General features: G+C 40.1%; 1 protein-coding gene across 2 annotated transcripts in view; it reads right to left on the bottom strand.

Annotated features, from left to right (window-relative positions):
• The window catches only part of SPTSSB (serine palmitoyltransferase small subunit B), a 28,875-nt gene extending 2,898 nt beyond the window's left edge, over window positions 1-25,977 (bottom strand). The window contains exons 1-2 of one of the 2 annotated variants that reach the window (XM_029940788.1): window positions 24,990-25,975; window positions 14,978-15,075 (exon numbers count right to left, since the gene is read on the bottom strand). Coding sequence is in view for 1 of the 2 variants with exons in the window: in XM_029940787.1 (XP_029796647.1) it covers window positions 25,396-25,845 (450 nt within the window). In the remaining variant the exon portion in view is untranslated. Of the gene's footprint in view, window positions 1-14,977; window positions 15,076-24,989 lie in introns of those variants that run through there. The other variant, XM_029940787.1, reaches the window with a different exon arrangement.
• Between the last annotated feature and the right edge of the window lie 795 nt (window positions 25,978-26,772).

Raw genomic sequence — 26,772 nt, 5'->3', positions numbered from 1 at the left:
TAGGAACTAAGTAATTGGATTTAAATGCCTTGTCCTGGTAGGTGGACCTTGGTAAGAACTGACTTTCAACATTCTTTTTCATTCCTAGCTTTGGTTACAGAGAAAGAGCAAGGCCAATAGAGTTAGGTCTTGGGGGAAATGAATGACCAAAGAAGTGGTAATTTCAGTGAGTGATATCCAAGCAATCAACATTATCCACTGACAGGCTGAAATGGAGAAAATGAGGAAGTATCACTATTTGAACTTTTAGGCTATCCCACTAGACAACTGTATATATTATATTTAAAACTCTAATTCATGGTTACCCATACTTGCTTCTTCTTCATTACCTAGATAGAGTTCAGGGCAGCACCAGGTAACTGAGAGTGTGAGAATACATTTGTCAGGTACCATGTCCCAGGTTGTACTGGGAGAAAGTGGGAGAGCAATGACTCAGACAGGCACTGACCCTCCCTTTAGGAAGCTTGGTTCAGTTGAGGAGACAGGTAGCAATCAAATAATATACACAAATATGTAATTTTCAACTATATTATGCCCTAAAGGAAAAGAGCAGTGTGTAACAGACTGTGGGAAACCTGATTCAGTCTCAGCATGTCTTGAAGGAAGAGATATTTGGGATGAGACCCAAGGGATGACTGTAAGTCATACAAATAAAATGGGTAGTCAGGTGGGAGAATGGTCAAGCGAGGATCTTCTTGTGTTTGTACAGAAGTTAGAGGTGGGAAGAGGCTTGATGCATGTTTGTGGAAGGCAGGGAATGGAGCCATAGAGATCTGGGGGTGAAGGGGGGAAGTAGGAGAAAACTGAAGAAAAGGGAATGGCCAGAGTTTGGCAACCACTGCAGGGCCTTGTTGCATTAGCTAAGTACTTTGTCTTTATTTTATGAGTGAAGGGGGGTCCAGAGATTTTTAACCGGGGAATGCTGTGGTGGGTTTGAGAGAATGAGGAGTTGTTAATTTCATAAGGACACATGGCCTTCCCTGCATTCTAAAGCCAAGTCAAAATGAATTTGAAGACCAGTCATTACAGAAAATCTGTCCCTGTTCTCCCATGGGCATTACTCATTCAGAATCAACCTTGTACTAAAAATCTGCTTAAAATATTCTTAATACTCTTTTCACTTTTATAAATGAGGTAAATTACTCATTTATAAATTCTTTATAGAAATATCATTGACTTTTTCTCTCTATATTTTAGCTTTTAAAAATACATACGATTAATTGCCTGGCCATAGCTTTGTTTTTTAAAATTAAATTTCTTGCTTGAGCAGCCCCGATGGGCACCTTGAGTGCAGTCTTGTGAGAGACCCTGAGCCAGAGGCACTCAGCTAAGGTGTGCTCAGATTCCTGAGGCACAGGAACTGGGAGACAGTCAATGTTTATTGTTTTAAGCTGTAAAAAGCAATCAACCAATCAATCAATCAATGTATCTATCAAATGATAGATCTAAAGCAGACCAACATGCATTATACCAAAGGTAGACACCTGGTAAGACACTGGTGATATACTGTTAACAATGTAAAGAGTTAAGATTTTAAAAGTTTTTTCTTTCTTGCTAGTTTTACCAGTCCCCTGTATAATTTCCCAACCCTCTCGGGAGCCATCTCTGACATGCTTTTATTGTAAAAGTGTATGGTGACTACACTTAGGTAGTGAGTGCGGTTAGTGTGTTGAATCACCATGTTGTACACCTGAAACTAATACAACATTGTATGTCAACTATATGTATTTTTTAATGTTTATTTATTTATTTTGAGAGAGAGAGAGAGAGAGAGAGAGAGAGAGAGTGTGTGTGTGTGTGTGTGTGTGTGTGTGTGTGTGCACGCGCGCGCAAAGGAATGGTAGAGAGAGAGAAGAGAGAGAACTCCAATCTGTGTGCTCTCAGCCCAGAGCCTGACACGGGGCTCCATCCCACGACTGTGAGATCATGACCTGAGACAAAATCAAGAGTTGGACACTTAACTGACTAAGCCATCCAGGTGCCTCAGTATGTCAACTATAATTTTAAACAATTATTAATGCAGTTGAAAAAAAGAAAATAGAATTATAGTATGTTCTAGAATCTGCATGCATTTTTACAGAATAAAATGGGATAAAACTGTGTAAAACATTTTAAAAAAGAAAAGGTGAGAAGAAAGAGTGGGTTATTATTGGTAAACCATCTGCTACAATTTATTGTTGGAATATCACTATATTTAGGTTCTAGATTTGCTTAAGTAATATATGTCTACTTCCTTCTGATTCCATTTTAAAATTTCCTATGGGACTGTATCCAAGATTTAAAAAAACCCACTTTTTAAGATGAGTAATGTGGGTAGAGAATTCACTCATTCATTAACAAATGCATTTTGAGTACTACTGTGTGATTTCTTCTGAATAGTAAGGGCTTCAGAAGGAATTTGTCCCCAGAATGGCCCTGCAGACAGGAGATGCTCTGATAGGCAGCACACTGGACCATGGAACAAACACACAATGCATGAGGGGCCAGGAATGAGTACCACATGAGGGAAAGGACCTGGAAAGATGCTGAGAAGAGAAGTAGGAGAATAGGCTGAATTTGGGGAAATAAGATGGCAGAAATGCCATGAAATGAATTACCCATAGTAAAATAGAACTAGATGGGAGCAAACATCTTGAAGTCTTAATTTCTCACAATGAAAGGCAGAATTAGTTTGTTCACTTCCTTACCAGCCTAATGCCCTATCCCAATAAAGCTAAACAAAGAACTTAAAATGGCAACTCTGCTCAAGCACACAGTGAATCTCCTTGCTTTTAGTTATGTGCTTTTTTTAAAAAAATTTTTTATGTATTTTTCAGAGACAGAGAGAGAGAGACAGTACAAGTAGAGGAGGGTCAGAGAGAGAGGAAAACACAGAATCCGAAGGAGGCTCCATGCTCTGAGTTAGCTGTCAGCACAGAGCCTGATGTGAGGCTCAAACCCACGAACTGTGAGATCATGACCCGAGCCAAAGCCGGATGCCCAACCAACTGAGCCACCCAGGAGCCCCTAGTTATGTGCTTTTGAAATATGATTTCCATATATGGAAAATAGGGAGGCAGTAATTTGTTGCCTTTAAAAAAATTTTCCCTCGGGCTCCTGAGTGGCTCAGTTGGTTAAGCATCTGACTTCCTTTCGGGTCATGACTCATGGTTTGTGAGTTTGAGTCCCATATCTGGCTGTCTACTGTCAGCACAGAGGCCACTTTGGATTCACTGTCCTCCTCTCTCTATGCCCCTCCTCCTCACTCTCCACCTCTCCCGTTTGCATCCTCTCTCTCTCTCTCTCAAAAATAAACATATAAATTTTTTTTCCTCTGAACTTGATAATTTTAACAGCCTTCCTAGATGTTTAAGGAGGTTGTGCTTTTTAGGGGTGGCCCTGCTTAAGCAGATAGTAATATGGCTGCAGGGGCCTGGATGGGTATGACTGACAGTGGAAGCTGAGTGGTGATACCCTTGGGTGAACTGGGAGGGCTGGGAGCCCCTATGGAAGCTCTCAAAGCAATTGAGGCTCCCTGTAAGAGGCAGGGGGTGAAGCAAAGGGAAGCAGAGTTACTTGGAGAAATGGATCTTGAAGCCCAAGGAAAGTCTTTCCCTGGGCCATTGTTTAAAAACATGGGGACAAGTGTGGCACCACATTCTAAGGTGCCTGATGGATTTGATTTACCAGAGTTTCTCTAATAATAATAACAAAACAATTTGTATTTTCATAAGATTATTTATAGTTTGGAAAGTGCTTTTATTGCATTTGCATAATGCAGAGTATAGATTTGGGAATAAAAATAGATGTTGGTTCAAGTCCTGACTCCTCCACATACTGGCTGTGCGACCTTGACCCAGTAGTTAACTGTTTTGGGCCTCAATTTCCTCAGTTGTAAACTGGAGATAACAATCCCTAATGTTTAAGGTTGAGTAAGGATTAGCATAAATGAACATAAAGCATCAATTCAAAGGATTTGTACATGGGGAAGCATATAGATGGGAAGTTAGAATCTAACTGGAGAAAGCCTTTCCTCCTTCCCTCCCTCTCTCCCTTTTATTTACTGAAAATAATTATTGACGTGCTGGTTAATTGCACTAGGAACTGGAGATTCCTTGGTGACAGAGATAGTCATCATCACCCATGAGGATTATAATTCAGTTAAGTATATTCCACCAATATACATTATAGACAATATTTTCCACATGTGTTAGGCAGCTAACAGTGAAACCTAGAGCATTCAAGTGAAATCTAGAATGTTAATGGAACTAGAGATTCCCTAGACCAAAAGAAAAGGGCCAAGTCTATGGGACTAACATCAAATTGATATTAAATTGGTTGACATTTAAATTGGTTTGTCAAACTGGAAGTCCAGACCAGGCAGGGAACACCCTGGGTTTTAGGAATTGACACTGAATGAAAGAAGTGAAAGTTCCAGTGAAGGTTTTCTGTGCTCTTAGAGACTCAGCGTTGAGCAAGGACAATGGAACCAGGGGTGTAGGATATCTAGAAGACCTCAGTCCTACCCTGTTTCTCCAGATTCTACTTTTCTCTTACTCAGGACTCTTTCCTGAATTCCCACTGTTTATATGTTCCTCTAACAAAATGAGGGTTCTGATGCCTATTTATTGCAAATGTTACCTGAAACTGGCAAAAATTAAGGTTCTTGTTAGTGATGTATAGCTTAGCATGATTAAAAGACCCAAAGCAGAATTTTACCAAGTTGAGGGGAGGAAGAGGGACAAGGATTATTAGAGTCCTGGGAACTACAGGAAGAGACTGAATCCTAAAGAGAATCCAGCAAATGAACAGGGACACTGGGGCAGTGGAAAACAGTAAGGTCTCAGAAGTCCCCAAAGAAGCGATCTTACAACTGATTGGAGAGTAAGTGACTATATTTTATTTCTGAATGTCACTGCCCTTTTTTTAATCAACAGGTGGTGATTTTTTTCTCTCACTAGATTTGTGTATAGTGAGGAAAGAGATAAAGTTTCACCTCTCTTCCCAGAATGAACAGAGAAGACCTGGGACATATAACACACATTACTCAGGGGCAGGACTTTGTTCTGGCCTGAATGGACAAGAAAGAATAAATACAGCAACATCATCAACAACAACAAAAAACCCTCATGTGTTCCCATGAATCCATGTGTATGAGTCATGAAATGAGAATACTGTAAAGGGAACATGCAGGGATATAACAAATGTAGAAGCTGGGCTGGCTCAGGAAGTTCTGTGTTGTTTTCTGCCCATGGGAGTAAGAGTGGCAGAAAGTTGGGCAGCTGCAGTTAGAGGTTAGCAGCAAGTAGTTTGGCAGGGTGGAATTTACCTTGCTAATATTGCAGAAGACGAGATCTCGCACCTAAAGAAGGTACTCCAAATTCCTGGGTATTCTAAGTATGGGATCTCCCTTTCTAAACATTAGCTAAAAATGAATCATCCCTCTTGGGGAATTAAAAAAACCCTCCAACACAGTTTGGATTAAATTTACTTCTAAAACATGAGAACTTGGGGCTGAGGAGAATAGTCAGAAGGATATGCAATCGATTTTGGGTTAATTCTTTTCCAACTTACTTTAGAACTCTATGTCAGTCACTCAGCTTTTGTGTATGTGCTTCATATTTGGAACCTGAAAATCTGAAATGTGAAAAAATTGTCTGCTACAGAGAGAGATGCTGAAACTAAAAGGAGACTGAGTCTGTACTCAGAAGTAGCTTTCTTTGGAAGGAACTTGATATGATTTATGCCAAGTTCAAGCCTCCCTTTAATTAAGTAATTCATTTTTAAAAGGAGCAGAGTGATTTCCTTCCAAAGAGTACTATTTGAAAAGGGGGATAAAAATATAAATTTACAGTGGAGAAGACTGATTAGCACTACCTCAGCCAGTGGACCAAGGCCAACATCAATAGTGATAAATGATATTAATGGTAGGTATCCATGATATCATGGCATGAAAATGGCCCTTCACGTCTGTGGTCTTCCCCCAAATAACCAACCTCAGTCTGATCATAAGAAAATACACGAGACAAAATTGCAACAGAGTAGCATCCCATAAAATACCTGATCAATACCCCTGAAAACTCTCAAGGTCATCAGAAACAAGCTGAGTGTGAGAAACTGTCAAAGCTCAAAGGAGCCTATGGAAACATGACAACTAGATGCAAAGTGTTATCCTGGATGAAATTCTGGAAAGGAAAAAAGGGATTTGGGTAAGAGCCAAGGAAATATGAATAAAGTACTGGCTTTACTTAATAGCATATCAACATTGGCTCGTTAATTATAACACATCTGTCTTACTAATGTAAGATGTTAGTAGGGAAACTGGGTACAGGACATGTGGAGACCATGTACTATTTTCTCAGCTTTTCTGTAAGTCTAAAACTGTTCTAAATAATAAAGTCTATTAGTTTTTTGAAGTCAAGACTTAAGACAGTCTTGAAAGGTCCAGAGTGATGTTGTTCCCTATTCTAAACTCCAGTGAATTTAAACTCTGCCCTTCTGGAAACGGTTTCCTAATAACTCTGAATATAGTTAAATCCTGCCCTTTCATAAAGGAATGGCTTTCAAACAGTTTAAAACAGAATATAGAGGGAAAGTACATTTACATTGTGACCCAGGGTACACACACACACACACACACACACACACACACACACACACATTCAGCTATATAACTGAAACAAACATCTCTCAACAATATTACTCTGCAGTGCATGCCAATTTTTTTTCTATTCTATTCTCTTTGATTAAACTCTACCATATTCTATGTGTATTCTCTTTGGTCATTGAAAAATATCCCAGTTGTGAGCTACACCAGTTGTATCCTGTAGTTGGAAAAACCCTCCTTTAAGGTTTAACTCAAGTGCCAGCTTCTCTAAGATGCCTCGGCCCTGTGAAATACGGCAGCCACTATTCATATGTGGCAATTTAAGTATTTAGTGCTCAGTAGCCACATGTGGCTCATGGCTGCCATATTGGACAGCATGGATATAGAACATTTCCATCACTGCAGCAAATTTTGTTGGGCAGTGCTATAGATTCTCCCCATCTCTTCCTTGAACTAATGAAATAGCCTACTGACTTATCTCCTTTTCACCTTAAAATCTTCCATCCTGCTGCTGGAATTAACTTCTAAAATCACGGATTAATTTCTCTGCTTGAAACCCTTCAATGGCTCTCCATTTTCTAGGATATGAAGCATTCCTCTAAGGCCCTTCGGAGTGTGATTTCTCTAACTCTCCAGTAGCATCCCTGAACTCTCCTGCTAAATTCCATTTACTCTCAAGCTTTCACACTTTTGCTCATCTTTTTTTTCTGGAAATGTTGTGCCCTTTCTCTTCTAGACATAATCCTGTTTACTTTCAAGTCCTAGCTCCTATATTCTTCCTTCTATGAAACAGTCCCAAAAGACTACGCTTCCCAAGGGAAATATATTGCTTTCTTTTATGTGTTACTATGAGAGCGGTGTTTTAGCACTTACACCATATTATAATTAGCCATGTAGTCTGTTTCTCCCCTAGACTATGAGGTCTTTGAGAACTGGGAGTATGCCCCAGTCATCTCTTTATCCCCAGTGTCTGCAATGCGGGATACTTGTATGCTGGCTGGTGAGCTGGTTGCTGGCTGGCAGCTGAGTAGATTGTAAGTGGGGTGAGGACAGGGACCACACCTGTACTTATTTAATATTTCCATAGTACAATGTGGGGTGCATAAAAGGTACTTATGAATTCTCATTGTCTGGTTTCAGGCAGATTGTTTTTTATAAATTCAGTACAATCTGTCTTTTTGTAGGAAGGAAAGAAGAAGCTAGTACTAAATTTTTTTTCAGTGTAACAAATGTTTTTTTTTCTTCCCTTCTCATACTGTTAAAAATTCATGGACTCTGTGGGGAACAGAAAACCACTTGTGAAGTGGTTTTAAAGCCCATTAAAATGGCTTTTACAACTGCTTACTCGAGGTGAGTAGTAATTTAAGATTGGTAGGTAGAAAAGTTGTTCTAATAGAAAAAATTCAAAGGATAAGAACATTTGAAGACCTGAATTCTGTTGCGGTTTTACTGTTTTGTCATCATTCATTCATTTATTCATTCATTTTACTTTGTGTCCTTGAACAAGTTCCAAAATCTTCTGGGTCACAGCTTTTCTGTGTAAAATGAAGATAATTCATAATTGTCTCTTAGTCTGTCTCACTGATTGGTAAAGAATATAGGCGAGCTCTTTAGAAGTTATAGTCATAGTAGTGTTTGTTGTTGTTTCTTAAGGATTGATACAGCCTTACACTATTTGCAAGATTTTCCTATGTTATAGAGTCAGAGTCTTTGTGAAATAACAGTTATCTATAACGGAGTGCTTTGTATATTTTATAGGAAAACCAAAACAACAACAAAATCCCTCAACCCTTAATTGTGTTTGCAGTTGAATTGCCTCATAATGTTTTTTTAAAAAATAAAGAAATAAAACAACAGATGTCTATAGCAACCACCACAAACCACTACTTCAAAGGCACGTTTTCAAATGTGTTTTGGGCAGGGCTACCACATGCCATTGTGTGGGCTGTGCCCTGAACAACCTTATGTAACAGGTCTGTCTTGGAGACCTAATCAAAGCTGCTTCTTTATGTGAACGTGATTTGATTCACAAAGACACAAATTTCCTACAATTAATGGCAAAACCTCATATCATGTCTATGTAAGAATCAGGCATAATAGCAGTTTATTGGCTACCCACTTTCTAGATATCTGGCTCTAATTTTTCTGTGGATGACGCCAATGTTTTCTGTGCCTCACAGAAAGTTCCATCCTTGCTTAACATTTTCATGTGAATTTTCTTTCCATCTTAGAATACTCTCCAGCCATGCTTCGGCAACCAATTCTTCATGCTGATATCAGGGTTAATATTAGAAGTCAGACCAGAAGTGATGGATTTGAACAATTCTATAGACTCCTCAGAGAGGAAGAAACAAACAATTATAAGTCAAAGCATGTTACTGCTTTGGGCAAAAGTTACTCTAAGTTTTCTACTCTTGTACTTAAAAGTGACTTACTGAAATAGTACTAAAAGGAAAAAGTCTCACCAACAATTTTAACCACGTTGTTTTTGGTACATTGTTGGTTTGAATTGGACACAAGAGTAGAGTGTTTTTGTGGCTATCTGACCAACCTTATTACCTCCTATTTTAATTGACACTAAACAAAAGCAGAACAATAGAAAACATGTGTTTCCATTCAACTATCAGCTGAGACCACTGGGCAACATGGCATGTATTGAGTAACTACAATTTCAAAGTAATCCTTGTTATTTGGCATTTGCTGACAGATTCCAGAGGGATTTATGAATTAAGGATGTCTGCCTGAGAAAGAAAATTTGGAATTTCACTTTAACAGAAAATTTCAAAATAGTTTAAGAAATACTAAGTTTATACTAAGTCAGTCTCTATGTTGTGTAGCTATCAAAAAGAAGATTAATATTTCAAAACTAAAAAAGAGCAGAAGCACATTCATGTTGAGTAGATGAATAAGAAGAGAAATTTGTAACAGGGGACATGATATATCCTGTCTTATTCCTGGTGTCCTTTCATTTACCCATATAGAAAAAGAGCAAGAAGGCGGGGCACCTAGGTGGCTCAGTTAGTTAAGCATCCAACTTTGGGTCAGGTCATGATCTCAGAGTTTGAGTTCAAGCCCCACACCTGGCTCTGTGCTGACAGCGCAGATCCTGGAGCCTGCTTTGGCTTCTGTGTCTCCCTCTCTCTCTGCCCCTTCCCTGCTCATGCTCTGTCTCTGTCTTCTTTCTCAAAACTAAATAAACATTAAATAACTTTTTTAAAGGAAAAAGAAAAAGAGCAAGTAGGGCACCCGGGTGGCTTAATTGGTTGTCTGACTCTTGGTTTTGGCTCAGGTCCATGATCTCATGGTTCATGAGATTGAGCCCCATGCTGGGCTCGGCACTGACAGCATGGAGCCTGCCTGAGATTCTCTTTCTTTTCCTCTCTCTCTCCCTCCCCCACCCTCTCAAAAATAAACATTAAAAAATAAAATAATTAATAATAATGAAAAGAAAAAGAGCAAGTACATCTATTTATTTCTGCCAATACTGGAGTGCAGATTAGGGCTTCTAAGCCAAGCTTTTAACTATAATGTCATTTCTTAGGATGAACCTCTTCATTACTATTTCATTAAAGAAAGGAAAAGAAACCCTGTTATCCTATAAAGAAGGAAAGAAGAAAGAATATAGCTTCTGGGTAGCCCTTTCCTTCTGAAGATACTATTCCCAAGGTCTGCCAAGTTGTTTTCTGAGGTAAGATGTAAACAGAGTTGCCACACAAATAGTGGCCTTAAAGCCATTAAAAATAATTAAGTCATTAAATGTACACTCATATTATTCACAATGGCCAAAAGGTAGAAGCAACACAAATGTCTATTGGTAGATAAATGGATGAATAAAATGCAGTGTGTATATATATATATATATGTACATATACACATATATATATAATGGAATATTATTCATCCCTTAAAAGTAAGGAAATTCTGACACATGCTACCAAACGGATGAAACTTAAGGACATTATGTGAAGTGAAGTAAGCCAGTCACAGCAAGACAAATGCTATATAATTTCCCTTATAGGAGATATCTAGAGTAGTCAAACTCATAGAAACAAAGTAGAATGGTGGTCTTACCAGGGGCTAGAGGAAGGGGGACACTGGGAGTTGTTCAATGGGTATTGTTATGTTCAGATTTGCAAGATGAAAATATTTCAGACACTGGTTGCACAGCAATGCAAATATACTTAACACTGCTGAGCTGTACATTTAAAAATAGTTAAGATAGTAAATTTTTATGTAATGTGTAGTTTATTTTATTGCAATTAATTTTAAATGTCAGGGTGCCTGGATGGCTCATTCTGTTAAGTTTCTGACTCTTGGCTTTGGCTCAGGTCATGATCTCATGGTTCATGAGCTTGAGCCCTGTGTCACGGTCTCTACCGACAGTGTGGCACCTGCTTGAGATTCTCTCTCTCCCTCTCTCTCTGCCTCTTCCCCACCCCCACTCTATCAAAATAAAAAGTTTTAAATGTCAATGAATAACTCTAAACATTAAGGAGAACTGAAATTTAAAAATACACTTGGAAACAGTCTGAACAATATATAATTTTTGTCATTAAAAGTCATTGGGGTTCTCAGTTCATAGAGGGGCATGCCTAGTTGAGCAAAATCACATAGATGTACTATCCAAAGCTGAGTAAACAAATAGTCCCAGATGTCTTCAAATAGTAATTGTAAGGTCTCAATAGGGTTCCTTCTTCTTGACTCTCAGGGTATCAGAGGAAACCTGGGAACTCCCAAACTACAAAAACACTTCTGAGAGGAGGATTGACATGTTTAGGTGTATTCTTGGTGTCAGTGAAACTCAGCATACAGTGCACAGAATACAGTACTTGTAGGAATTGTGACTATGGTGTGCTGATTTGTTTTTGCAATGAGTACTTATAAGGAAGTAAGAGTGGAAAAGTGGTTAAATTCTTAGATTGAAACTTTTCTACTGTCATTACAAACCCCTTTCTAGGCAACTATGTTCCATGGGCATCATAGCAGTTCTGCCTTTCTCTTTTCTTTTTCAACTCTTAGCCATCAAACCCACAATTTGGTAAAGGAACTACTTGCTTACTCTTTGTTTCAAAAGACTCCATTTTCTTAGGAGCTAGAAGTCTGACCATGAAAAATTAAGCCTTTATCTCATCCCCACCTATCCTCATTATAATTGATGCATCTTCAGAAACAGAAAGCTTATTTCCAAGGAACAATTTGAGGCCAAAGAAGGCGAGTTACTGCAATACTGACCTGTCAAAATGATACCTGCTGAGCACTCATCCCCAAAGTTCTATCAAAGGAAATCTGTTTGCATAGGCAGCTGATCAACCAAGATACTTCTGATAGTGTTTTCTAACTGTAGTTTTCTTTGTAAATTTATTTTATTTTTTTGATAACTGAATATTTGCTCATAGAACTTTGTTTTTATTTTTATTTTTCTGTCCCTCCTCCTCCTCCTCCACTTCTTCCTTATTTCTCTTGCTTGTTTTTAACTTCTTATCATACTATCTGGAATGCTTCTGGTGATGAGTTCGGTATTTTTCTTATTTTGGTGACCAGCAACGCTGAACTTCCATAGGCATGATTTTTTTCTGACAGTAGTAATACAGTCTCCTGCCTTTTCACTGCCCTCAACTGAGCTAATTCTGTGTCTGAGTTATTACTGCTTTTAGGCAAATGAGTGGAAAGCCAGGTTGATTCCAAGGGTCATGGAGATAGACATAGCTTTGTTGAGGTATTTTCTCTGCCAACCCCTAGATCAAGGGGCATTTCCCTATTGAGCTGCTTGGGATCCTAGGTCGGCTAGTTTCTGGGATAAGGAGTGTAGGGGTAAAATGAGGAGGACAGAAAGGAAAGACAGGTGTTTACAGAATTACATCAAAAACTGTTGTTACTTTTAGGAAATTAAATTACTCTAATTAGATCTTACAATCTTGTACTTAGAATTTAGTTACTTAAATAGCATACTAAAAGAAAAAAGTCTTGTTGACAAGTGAGCCAAGTGGATTTCTTATTCTCCTAGTGTGTGGACATAATACTGCTGGCTTCATTCTCTTTTACCTGCTTCCAGGTACATGACTGTCTTGCATGATTCTAGTGAAAAGTGGAGAAGTGCTGAGCTCCAAGCTTGCTCTTTTAAATGGGTGACAATTGTTTGTTCCCTAAGAACTTTGTTGACTTTCAAGTAAATGTGAAAAGGCTAATGGCAAGTGGGTACATTAAGAAAAATATTAAAAAAAAAAAGAAAAGAAAAATATTTTCAGCTGGCAGATTTTATAACCAATTTAACTATACACCTAAACTGGGTGAGATGAAATGTTCTTTTCCCTCTTTGAATCTATATGGGCTTATTGGTCAAGAATACCAGAGGGAATCCCCTAAGAATAGTGGATCCCCAAAAAGATACGTCCTTATCTTAGAACTTGTGAATGTGATCTTATTTGGGAAATGGATCTTTGTGGCTTTAATTAAGTTACGAATTCTGCCAAGAGAGATGCAGAGGAAAAATGCCCCCTAAAGCCTTTGGAGAGAGTGTGGCTCTGCTGACACACTGATTTCAGACTCCTAGCCTCCAGAGCTATCAGAGAATACATTTCTCTTATTTTAAGCCACCAACATTGTAGTGCTTTGTTACCACAGTTCTGGGAAACAAATTCAGATCTCTTTAAAAACACTAGAATTTTATAATGTGGAACTCTCTTCAGGGAACAGAAACATTTATTAAGTACCACTGTGGCAGGCACTGGCTAGATGCTTAACTTAAGTGATGAAGGATGAAGAAACTGAGGGCAAAAGTCTCACAGTGACCACCTGGGGACCTGCATGAGAATCTCACTGAGAGGCGGTGTGATGAGTATGGAGCTCTGGACCTGGATCATATTTGGGTTTGATCCTGGTTACGTTACCCTCTTGGACTTGGTTTCCTCAACGGGAAATTAGGAATCATAATAGAACATCATTAAGATTTCTGGGAAGAAGAAAAAGTGTAAGGTACTAGAATAATACATAAGAAGGACTAAGTGAACATTAACTGGTATGATATCTACACACTATGTTACATACCATATTACTACACACTACACCCTATACTAATCCTACTAATCGGAGCCTTAGCTACAGACAACAGGCATGATTAAAAGAGAATGAGCTCAACTTTAAAACAAGTCATCTGAATGTTAGCAGTTATTACATTAGAGGCCACTTTTAGAGGGAATCTTCTCTTGTATTTTTATTCAGTTCTGGTGTAGCTGTCATAAAGAAGATAAAAAATATACCCCTTCATTTTAAAGATAAGAAAACTGAAGTTGGTTATCTTCTTGTACCTTGCTCATTGTCAAAAGCCAAGGAGGAAACGTCGATGGGATTCAGTCCTAAGATTCTCTCACTCCAAAGTGCTCTTTCTGTCACACTGCACTTGCCCCCTGTGACATTACTCTGCACATGCTAATGTCCAAGGAGTGGTTTTTGAATTTTAAAATCAGGCCTCATTATCAGTAACTTTAAAGTAATATTGGAGCTTCCCAAACTATTTTGAAATGAAGAAATTGTGGCAAACCATTTCAGGATCATAAAATCTCTTAAAACATAACAGGGGGGAAGGATTAAGAAACAATCACTTTAGAAGATAAATCTATTTCTTTTTGTCCCTACCCCTGCTTTTTCCCATTTACCACAGATTTCATAAAAGTGGTCAGGCACCCAGTAGTAATTAGGTTTATTTTTATTTTATTTCTTTTTCTTACTTTCTTAAAAATAAAACAGAAGGGAAATGAATGTGCTATTATAAGCACAGATCATCCCAACATCCACAGTTAACATTTTTGAAAGAAAAATGTTTTCATTTTATCATATTTCTCAATTTGTCCCATCTAGTTAAGTAAATACTTATTAAGACACTTAGGCCTCTCTTGTATCAAAAGTCTTCCAGGATAAGATACTGCCCCATTTAAATAAAAGATGAAGGATACTGAAACAGAAGCAGCCTTTAACCAGCAGACCCATAAATAAGAAAGTAGCTGGTTCTATGCAGTCCTGACCCTGACACTTGTACTGGGCTGGCCAGAGGCTCCTAACCTGGGGGCTAGCAGCGGGGGTGGGGGGTGGGGGGGGGTCTATAAACCCCTGGAAATGTTTGCAAATTTTGCATGAACATTTTCCTACATACACTTCAAAGGAGCCTGTGATGTCTAGAAGCTAAGAACTGTGGTTTCAAGGCCTCATTACTAAAGCTACTTGCCACCTTTTATTCCTTTATATTATCTTAAATGCCATTGTAATATCAAGTGTATAATAAATATGTGTTGGTTGCTTTTGTGAGAACTAGAAGCTCCAAGTTGTTAAAAATGTCATACTGTATCAAGGGTCAGATTTCTAAAAGTGAGACTCCATGATCTAATCGGAAGAATTTACCTGCCCAGGAGGGTCCAGATCTGGGTTCTTATCTTTGTGCCTCTGTGGAATTGATCCTATGTGGGTTACTTCTCTTCTCTGGGTTGCTGTTTCTTCATCTGTGAAATAAAAATTGGAATTAACCCAAAGGTGCCTTCAAACCTTAAAAGAATTCTGTTCCATGTTGGTGTGCCTGGGTGGCTCAGTTGGTTGTGTGTCCAACTCTTGATTTTGGCTCAGGTCATGATTCTGGGGTCACTAGATCCAGCCCTGTGACAGGCTCTGCACTGAACATGGAGCCTGCTTGGGATTTTCTCTCTCGCTCCCTCTGCCCCTCTCTTCCACTCACTCACGTTCTCTCTCTCTCTTTAAAATAAAATAAAAAAAAACGAATAAAGTAAAATAAATAAAACAATTATGTTCCATGCAATATTGTAAAGCCTCTTAAATGATTTCCCACAAAATTCTAGACTGTAGTATAAAACTAAGGCATGACAAGTTAACCATACTTTAAAGATTATTTTTAGAGAAGGTTACAGTTTGAGAACATGCCATTGGCCGGTGACATTGGAGTGAACTTGGAGGACTACAAGGTGCTACATTACCATCCGTAGCAGGGTTGATGGGAGCTAGAGGCTAAGAGCCTTGCCCCTCGCTTCTGTCAGAGCAACCGGCTTTTAGTCTGCTTTATGTAGTGGGTTTCTGAGTAAGATTTTGTTTGTAGAAAATGTTTTTTGATTTTAATTAGTCTCTGTTGATATCTATGCAGGAGGTGAGGAGGGGGGGTAGGAAAAGGAAAAAGAGATGAAGTTAATTATTATATTTAAAATCAGGTTTTGAAAAAGCACTGGAAACAGAGTCAGAAGCCCTAAGGCTTGTTTCTTATTTTCTCATTTATTAGCTGCGTCACATTAGGCAAGTCAGACAGTCTTTCTGAATCTTTGTCCTCACATATAGAATGACAAAAGTATCTTATTTACAGTAAGTTGAAGAATCATATGAAATATTTGTGAAATAGCTTCATAAGGTAAAGTAACATAAAGTTGGGGTTCAAGCCCTGTGTTGTGCTCTGTGCTGACAGCTCAGAGCCTGGAACATGCTTTAGATTCTGTCTCTCTCTTTCTCTTTCTTTCTCTCTCTCTCTCTCTCTCTCTCTCTCTCTCCTCACCTCCCCCACTCATGCTCTCTTTGTCTCTCCCTCCCCAAAAAAACAAACATGAAAGAAAGAAAGAAAGATAAATTTGCAGATAAGTCCAAGTTATGGGGTGGAGTTATAAAAGACAGCAAATTACAGAGGTCCAAGTATGCTCAAACTTCGGGGGAAATATAAAGTCTTATTCTTCAGTTCAAAAAGTCAATTGGGGGCACCTTGGTGGCTGAGTTGGTTAAGTTTCCGATTCTTGCTTTCACCTCAGGTCATGATCTCACAGTTTGTGGAATCAAGCCACGTGTCAGGCTCTGTGCTGACAGTGCAGAGCCTGCTGGGGATTCTCTCCTTCTCACTCTGCCCCTCCTCCTGCTCATGCACAGTTCTTGCTCTGAAAATAAATAAATAAACTTAAAAAAAATGTGAAAAAGTCAATCTTCCAAGGGTAAGATGGAGGAAAATGTGGCCTATGATTAGTTCAAGTAAAAAATACTAAAGAATTTAAATTGACTTCAAGTTCATTATGAGCCATTAGTGTTATGGAAATAAAAAGTGATCTAATTGTCTCAGTTCATTTGGGCTTTTATAGAATGCCACAAACTGGGTAGCTTATAAATAATAGTAATTTATTTCTTATAGTTCTGGAGACTAAGTCCAAGATCAAGGTGCTGGCATCACTGTTGTTCTGGTGAAGGCCCTCTTCCTGGTTCATAGCCGGCACTTTCTAATGTGTCCTTATATGCTAGAAGGGGCAAGAGATCTCTCTGGAGCCTCTATGATAAGATCACTAACTCCATTCATGAGGGGACTCCATTCTTATGACCTAAGCACCTCTGTAGGCCTCCCACCTCCTAAGCACTGGGGATTCTGATTCAACATGGATTTTGGGGGGATACATTCAGATCACAGTGCCCAATATTCTTCTGTATTTACAGAAGTACTGTGCCACGGATGACAAAAGGTGGCTACAGCTCTTGGCTTTGATTAGCTTCCTTCTTCCAGCTGGTGTAAGTGGTTACTGCAACAGGCTGAGCACATCCAAAGGAAGTAGATAGAGAAAGTCTGGAAGGTTTTCAAGGGCAACGTTGAGAGAAGATTTGGGGAGAGATTTGTGTTTTAAATGTGTTACAGGCTACCATGGAGGTGAAGGTTTGGAATTGTTTTATTGTTTTCAGAGGTGAATCTCAGGAAGACTTTTAAACAGTAAGAGCTATCTAAAGGGGAAATGATTGCCTGGTTGAAAGAGTGAGATTTTCCCTTAGGGAAACTGTTCAAGCAGAGACCGGACCACACCTCCTGAGGGTTGCTACCAACCAGCAGGAGGGTTTTAAGAAGAAATTACTAAGATTTCATCAAATCTGAGATTCTATTTCTACAACAGAATTTAATATCCCACTAGAGAATGATTTGCTTCATTAAATTGTTTTTTGCCATAATATAAGTGTGGGTTTTGAAATTGGCAAACTGGAGTTTGCTACTGTGTGATATTCAGAATGTGTTTAACCTCTGGGGACATCAGTTAGGTTGTCAGCAGCACAAAGAGGAGTATCTCTGTGTTGCTGCAAAGATGACACAACGCAACATTGGTAAAGGATGCTTCATACTGCTCAGAGAGTAAGGGCTCAGAGAGAAGAACTTTTATCACATTTATTATCTGTTCCTCTTTTTTTTTACATGCTTCTTATTTCCAGTCCTATGAGATTCCTCTCAAGTGACTCAGCTGGACCCTTCTGAGACATAAGTCTCTTTAAGTGGGTCAAATGGTGACTCCCATGAGTCTAGGAGAAAGAATTCACTCCAAAATTCACAGGGGTACCACATCACCTCTTTTGTGTTTGCATCAATGTTTGTTTTCTCCTAAATGGAGGAAACCTGTGGAACAACTCCTTTGTCCTAAATTATAACCTGATTTTCCTGCCCTTCAAAACCAGAACTAGGGCAACCTGATTGATTTCTTCTCTTTGTTTAACATTTTAGGCAATAAAATACCTTATTAAAAATTTAAGGACCAAGATCTCCCTTGTGGAGTAAAGTATCTGCAGCCTCGAGGAATAAGAGTTGGTAATTGAAGTATTGGGGTCAGTTACGTATTCTTTCTATGCCTATTTTTTTCTATCAACAAAGTGACTCTAAGCTAATTTTACTTAAAATTTACTCCCCAATTGATAAGTTAGTAAAGGAGAAGCAGTTTACTATTCTTAAGATGAAAAACATGACATTCCTCCATGGTTAGGAGAGAGTTCATGTGAATTCTCTCTGACAGAAGTAGAAGGAGGCAGTAGATGCTGGGTTTCCATAGGTTGATCACAGGTTGGCCTTTGGTCTCAGTTAGAAGATAATAGGGAACTGCCTATGAAGAGACACTATGATAATTCTGACTAAAGATCTCACTCAAAAAAGAGGATTATTTGATTTTCAAAAGAAATGAAAAGGTTTAGCATTCTTTAGGTTTATTCATTCATTTTTTTAAAGTTTATTTATTTATTATCTCTGATAGCAAGAGTGAGCACAAGCAGTGGAGGGGCAGAGAGAGAGAGAGGGAGACACAGAATCTGAAGCAGCTTCCAGGCTCCGGCTGTCAGCACAGACCCTGATGTGGGGCTTGAACCCACTAACCATGAGATCATGCTCTAAGCCAAACATGGATGCTTAACCAACTGAGCTACCCAGGTACCTCATTCTCTTTAGGTTTAGATAAGACTCAACTTCAAGTTTTGTATTTGCTCTTCTTTCTTCTGCACGAGTGAACATTTATTGATGCTTGTGGGGCATGGCATTCTATGGGGCATAAGCATGTTGCAGAACAGGGATGAGCTGGTACTTTGGCCACCTAAAGGGGACGTCTGGGTGTGAGGACAGTTGAGTTATTATTGCTCCAGAAAAATTGCTTTTGAAGTGCCATCTTGAGATGCTTTTCTTCTTTTTTTGCCGGTCCTTTAAATTTTTTTGTTCAACATCCTACTTATATTCATTCCCCAATTCTCTTTTTAATCTTTTCAGAGATCTTGAACTCAAAATGATCACGTTAGCCTGGAATTCCTACTTGACATCCTTTGATCTTATAATGGAGCTGAAAAGGCAGGGATGCAATGTTTAAATAGCAAACTGTCACCCAGGAAACTACCATTCTATTTTGGTAATAATAGCAGAGACTGTTTACTGAACAATTTATGTCCTAGAACTTTGCTAACTACTTTATGTGTATTACCTTACATAGTTCGCCTAATCACACTATAATGGAAGCACTATTTCTATAACTATTTAACAATGAGGAAACTAGACGCTGGGAAATTTAAAAGCTGACGCAGTCTCACAACTAATGTGGAGTATACAACTCTTAACCATTCTTGCCATCCTGTCTCTCGATGCAGAGAGCTTTGATCTTAACCTGACAGATCATTAATCTACATATCTGTTGATGCAATCAACCATTCGTCAAGCATAAGCTAGAGATATAAACTATGAATACGACTGACAGGTCACTCTCCTCTGGCCACTCTCTATAGAGGAAAAAGGACAGTTATGCTAGCATCCTCACACAGTGTGGTAAGTGCTATGACAGGGGAAGTGTAGGGTACTCTGGGGGCATGGAAGGAGGCTCTAACTCAGTCTGGAAGCGGGTGTCAGGACAGCCAGGTCAAAAAGTTCTTGTCCTCATCACAGTGTCCTTCAACTATTTTATAGTAAAAGGCATATAATGTCACCTCCACAGAGAAAGGTCTTTGAGGCAAGATCTTCTCTGTTGTTCCCCCAGCCTCTAGCACACAGCGGCTGCTCAATTAACATTTGTGGAATAAATGAATTAGAATTCTAATGCTCCATTATAACCCCATTATAACAGGGAGTCTTCTTCTTTTTTTTTTTTTTTAAGAGAGAGAGAGAGAGCATGCATGCAAGTGAGGGAGAGAGGCACAGGGAGAGAGGGAATTAAGCAGGCTTCATGCTCAGCAAGGAGCCCAACACAGGGCTTAATCTCAAGACCTTGGGATCATAACCTGAGCTGAAATCAAGAGATGGCCATTTAACTGACTGAACCACCCGTGTGCCCCAACAGGGAGTCTTTTGGCTTATTTCTGACTTGACTCTGACCATGCTTAAATTCTTCTCCTCTAACCCTGAAATAAATGTTCTTTTTTTGACTTAAAAAAAAAAAAATCAAGTGCCTGCTCTCTTTTAAGCCATTTTCTAAAAGCTCTGTTCCAGGAAAGCTGCCACACCCTTTATATTTCACTGCGCAGTGTGTTCTCAGGTATCTTTTAAAACAGCTGACTTGAGTGGAGATTCTGGGACAGTCCAGCTAAGGGGAGACTCTGGTTGCTTTTCCCCTCCTTTTTGCATGTGATCTGTGGGATCCCGTGCTTTCTTCTCTAGTTCTGAAAGATCTGTCCTCCCTCCACCTTTCCAAGATGGCCTAAAAATTTTTCTTCCCCTCCACCTCTCACTCTTCAAAAAGGTATTAACTTTGGGAGAGCAGTCTTAATTATTTACCACACAGTCCTCTGGCGGACTACAAGAATCCAGTGCAAAGCAAAAGAGAAAGGCAAAAGAAAACCAAAAGCCCAGGCTAATGATTTCCCTCAACGAGAATTTTTGTTATCATAAGGCGGTGTTTTATTTAGGTTATAGTTCTTTAGAACAGGTACTAAGCTATGTCTTCCTTGTGCCCGCCTAGAATGTGTTGAGGCGAATATTTCCCTTCCTGAAACAGCAGCAAGTCCAAGGTAGCAAAATAATGCTGATGGGAAGGGGAACCAAGACTCCCAGGGGAAATCTTCATGGTCTATTTCAGAGACGTGGGGCCACGTTTGTAGATAATCTTTACGTTATCTATTTATATAATTTTACTTCCTAGTTTGATGCCACAGTTTAAAACTATACCTTCCCTGGTTAATTTTTCTCCAGAGCCCTTTTCTCCTCTTATATGCTATAAAATTCACTTATAATTACTATTTTTAAATGATTCTTTAAATAGCTGATGTTCCCTTTAAAATTTAAGCTCCTCAAGGGGGCTTAGTTTATTACTCATTCAGGGCCTAGAGTTGTTCAGACACAGGATAGGTGTATGATAAATATCTGTTGGATAAATGTATTAATCCTGATCAAAGTAATATTAATAAATAATAACTGTGATCAAGGTTTTTTTTACATGTATTTAATTTAGGACAACTGGTTGGACATTTACAATTATTTCATATAAATCTTCTAAGTGACTAAAATATGACAATCGGACCTCTGCAAAACTTCAGTCAAAAGCACACAGAAGCCATTTTTATCAGCATGTTGGTTAAGTGCCTGACTTTTGATTTCGGCTTGGGTCACAGTCTCATGGTTCATGAGATCGAGCCCTGTGTCAGGCTATGTACTGATAGCACAGATCCTGCTTGGGATTCTCTTCCTCCTTCTCTCTATACCCCTCTCATGTACATGCGTGCACACACACTCTCTCTCAAACACTTTTTGAAAAGTTAAAAAAGAATAAACATATGTGGAAGGATAAGCCTGTGCTGATGAGAATGGAAAATCTTGAGTTTTTCTGAAGCAGACAGACTTCTTGAGTCCCTAGAGCTAAGGGTGAGGGTGTGGTTTGGTGTGGTGTACTTCTGTTTCTAGCAACAAGCTGAGGTGCTGCTTACTAGCCACATGAAACTCAGAGACTCACCAATTTTATATTCTTATTTCTGGACAAAACACTGTCATCCAAGTCCATGGTTTGTAGTACAAAATCAGGCAGTTTATTAATTATTTGAGAGCTTCCCCTGTGTTTGAGACTGTCCTAGTCACAGGAGATGCTTCCCCGCAGTGACATGTCCGTGTGCCTTGAGGACCACACGTGGCTGCTGCAGCTCTTCCTTTCCCCCAAGACTCCTCCTCCTGGGGCCGTTCTAGTGTAAGTGATACTGGGCTAATCTGAGTAGCAAAGTTCACTTTTGGCTGAGATTTAGTAACCTCCTCTCACTTAGTGTGGCCTCTTTCAATAACTGGCCTGAAGAACTGATAAAGGACTAGATTTATCTAGAAGTGGGTGAAACAACTGGCTTCATTGGGCTTAAGTTAATATAGTAGGTTGGTAAGTCTAAAAAGATAGGGGATCTACAAGCCGGTTCTCTCTAGGACTGCATTAATGACATTTGACGTTTTTCTAAACAGATGAAAGCTTGGTGGGTTTGCAAACATATGCAAATCACATAGCTGTGTAACACCTGGGCCACTCTTAATTATTTCATATATTTCAGTGTGGCCCTTGGGAAAAAGCCTCATGTAAACTATGCATCTACTGGTACATGGGGATTCATGAACTCCAAGTTCTAAATCCATTTGTTCTTTTAATATCTTAGCTAATTTATTTAAAAAAACCAGCTTTATTGACATGTAATTCATCCATTTATCAATGGTTTTTAGTATGCTCACAGTTACATAAACATCACTGGTCAATTTTAGACCATTTTCATCACCCCAACAAGATACCTGCATCCTTTAGCAGTTGTCCCCTATTCTTCCCCAATTCCACCCTTTCTTTCTGTCTACAGGATTGCCTATTGTGGATATGGGACATAAATGGAATCATACAGTCTGTGGTCTTCTTCCACTTAGCATACTCTTTTCAATCTTCACCCATCCTGTAGCAAGTATCAGTACTTCATTCCTTTTTATTGTTGAATAATATTCCATGGTTCCATTCTGTATCATATTTTATCCAGTTTTTCAGTCAATGAACACTTAGATTGTTTTCATTTTTTGGCTATTTTGAGTCATGGTGCAGCAAACGTTTGTGTATATGTTCTTACATGGACACACATTCTGATTCTCTTGGATACACAGTGAGGAGTGAAATGGCTGGATTATATGGCTACTTTCTGTTCAACTTTTTGAGGAACTACCAAACCGTCTGCCACAGCAGCTCACCATTTCACCTTCCCACCAGCAGTGTATGAGGATTCCAATTTCTCTACCTCCTTTCCAACAACTGTTATTATCTGGGGTTTTCTTTATTATTATTATTATGGCACTTTGGTTGGTGTGAAATGGTATCTTATGCTTTTGATCTTCATTTCTCTAATAACTACTGATAGTAAGCACTTTTTCATGTGTTGATTGGCCATCTCAAAAGAAGACTCTTTTGAGAAATGTCTATTCGATTCCCTTGCCCATTTTTAAATGATGTATTTGTCTTCTAGATGTTGAATTTTTCTTCACAGGCCTTAAGCATGGGGGAAGCTGGAGGAAGAGCCTCAGACCTCTTGCCTGCTCCAGTTTGCAACACAAAGCTGGGGGCGGCAAAATGCCAGTAGCCTGCTTTCCCCAGGGATACACCATAGCCCTAGCCTGGGATCTGAGTTGAGAGGAAGTCCTGTGTTCACAGCAGCACCCACCCAGAGTGGAACCTGGTCTCATAGCTAGAGGAAGGCAGGGGGTGGGGTGTGGCTCAAATGCCTCACACTCTTGCTGTTCTCACTGAATTTTAGTAGACTGTCTTGAATAAAGTTTTTTTCATCTATTCTATTTCCTTAGGACAATTCCTAGAGACTGACTAGTTGCTTATCTATACTCTTGTTGTTTTACTAAGGAGTGGGTTCATGGAGCTCCTTACACACCATTCTGGAATTTGAGTTCCATTTGGATAATTTTTAAAAGAACATGTTTTACCTTGTTTACTTGGTGGTAAAATAGTTTATGCTGACATAGTAGATATAAAATTATGAAGGACATTTTTTACAAAAGTATTTGCAAGTTTATAAACTGTGGCTAAGAAAACTGATTAAAGTTAAGGACTCATTGACTTTTAACTTTATATCCAAATTTGAAAATGCATTTGGTCTGACAAACCATTCTTAACTTATTGTTACTAAATAGTTGGATGGAGACACTTGAACAATAGTGCATTTCAGATGTGAGCTTATTGTTGTTCTGGTAATCTGTGTGGAAGGCCATCACTGCCATGGAAATTTATCAAAATGATGCCTGTTTTTAAAAGCATAAGAATAATTAAAATGTAAAAATCAAGTTATGAAAACCTCATTAGTTTTTTCCATTTTTGAAAAGTTCATAGGCAAAAAAGACCATACCTATCTTCAGTAATTCAAAAGAACTACCGCATGACTACGTCTTTTCAAAAAATAACTTTCCCAATTTCCCTAATGAATTTATTTGTACTTTTAGGGCTAAGATTTACATTTAACAATTTTTCAAATTCTTTATTGAATCGTGGGCTGAACTCGTATATGTTAATTGCCAACCAGTTGAATGTCACTTTAGTTGAAACAGACCTAGAACCTCTGCTCATATCTAAAATCTTTTTCTTCCCATCCCTCACATCCCCACCTCCACGGCACAGTTGACTATTCCTTTCTCCTGGGGTTCAGAAGCCTAGTTACTTATAAATGATCACATAAGCATCTTTGAGAAAATACATACTGCTTATAATCATGAGAAAACGTTAAAATGCATTCTTTATCAGAAATTCTTCACTTTTTGGCCAGTTGGCTTCTGTGTATTACTGCCTAAAGTAGCTTTATGGCCAAAAAATGTATTGTATAAGAACATAAAACTAGAATATTTAAGAATGAAACTAAGCATCTCTCAATGATATTTCCTGAATACTTACTCAACTACCCAAAGATAAATTATGAAAGTAATTAGTAATTTTCTCTTCTTTTGGCTGGGAAAGTTTCAATAAAGTTTGGCTTCTATTGAGTTACAACCTCTTAGTTTCTAACACAGTTAAAGGCAAATGGAAAAACCCATTCAATTCTTAATATTTTAATGCAGTTAAATAATAAACTGATAAATTGTATTAAAGCTAGGATTAATTTTTTCCCTATAAAGACAGGAATTCTATCCTAGCAAAGCTACTTTAGCGTTCAAGCATATATTTTGGAAGATGCTTACCTCCCGGTTGGTTTATCTCCCTGCGGCTTAGGTGAGCACCCAATCTTTGGCTCCTCCCCAGCTGCTTTGAGCTTCCCACTGCGCCGGGTGCCTCGGAGCCTCCTGGAGTTAGGTGTTCGGCCCCGCCCTCTGCACTATTGCTAAAACTCCAATTCTGCCAGACTGATTCCGGTGATTAATTATTGACAAAAGGAAAACACTCCCACGCAAACTTGTGTCCAACCGCACTGCTCCCAGTGATTCCTTCCAGAAGAGAATGCCGGCTGCACCACTCCCCTCCCCCCCCTTGCTCTAAGGTCCCAACTTCCCACACGCTGCCACTCTCAGTCCTGGGCGATCAGGCTCGTCCTCGGAGGAATGCAGCCCAGCGACTTCTACATTTTAAAATTTGGTTTTCTGCAGCTCGTTAGCACTTCTCCGGGGACCAGCCTCTCTGGAGGGGGCGCTTTCCGGATGCAGGGGAAGCCGGGGCTCTGAGAGCAACGGAGGAGGCTAAGGCGTCGCTGTCACCTCCGGCTGCTGCAGTAAAACCCCGAGCCGCCGCGCGGATGGGGAGGAGGGGATAGGGAGGTGTCCTCCCCCTCGCTTGGGCTGGGAGCCCCGACACTACCAAAGGGGCATGTCCTTTGGTAGTGGTGGTGGCGGCGGGCAGATAAACCGGAGGCCTAAGGTGGGAGTTTGGGGCTAAGCTGGCGTTAACCCGACTGGGGGAAGCCTGCCCAGCATCCATCCATCTGCAGACTCGGGCAAGGGGGCGAAGCTCGGCTGATGCCGCGCAGGACTGCGGTGCGAAACTCGGAAGCAGACTGAGAAGTGAGCCCAGGGCTCCGGGCCGGGGCGGCAGTCGGCAGAGCATGCATCCCACTGCATTTATTTGTCAAAAACGAGGAAACTAAACCCGTTTAAACGTCGGCAGCTAATTTTCGTGCCTTTGAACGCGCACAACTGCCTCTCCCCGCCCCAGTCCTTCCATCCCGCCACATTCCCTCCGCCCCTTGGCCGGGAGGTTAATCGTTGAAAAACTGGACTTCCCCGGGGAAACAGATGGAAGGATCGTGCCCGGGGAACTTGTGTGTGCTCACTCACAAGTGAAGAGAATTAATGTGGGCCCGGACTGCGGCAGGAAAGCAAACTGGGGAAAGAGGACCGGGAGGCGGCTCGCCGGTGCAGACACGCGCGGCGCGGGCTCCCGCGGATCCGGGGCCGGCGTGCCCGGCGCTCGCGCTCCGCTCTCAATTATCTTCCCGAGGAGGCGCGGGACCGGCAAAATGCATCTTCCCTGGAAACCAGCATCCAGAACACCATCGATCCCTTCTTTGCCGAGGGCAGGGTACTTAGATTTAACGTGGCGGCTGCGTTGCTGAGAGCGCTGAGGCCCTTAAGCTCCCAGCCCTGATAACTCCGCAACTGAGACGAGCTGCCCAAGACCCAGGGGCGTCCGCGGCCGAGATCCTCTTTTGATTAATGAGCATTTGGGCAACATCTGCCAGTCAGCCCCCACGGCTTAAGGAGGAGGCACTGCACATGCTCGGCCAGGGAGGATTGGGCTGAAGCGCGAATTTTAGCTGCGGGCAGGTTTCTGCTCATTTTCACAACACACTTCCAGCATGTTCCAAGCTGCCGGTGGCGACAAGAGGAGACTCACGTTATTGGGCGGGATTTTCTTCACGCAGGAGGGAGTGTGTCCCCAGAGGAAGCTGGAGGTGGTTGGGACCTGGAGAAGGAAACCATTCGGAACTGAGTGCGTTGGAGCCTGTATTGGCCGTTTTTTACATCGTTGTCT

This window comes from Suricata suricatta, chromosome 5, assembly GCF_006229205.1.
Source record: "Suricata suricatta isolate VVHF042 chromosome 5, meerkat_22Aug2017_6uvM2_HiC, whole genome shotgun sequence".
NCBI classification, from domain to species: domain Eukaryota; kingdom Metazoa; phylum Chordata; class Mammalia; order Carnivora; family Herpestidae; genus Suricata; species Suricata suricatta.
This window is presented reverse-complemented; position numbering and strand designations above follow the sequence as displayed.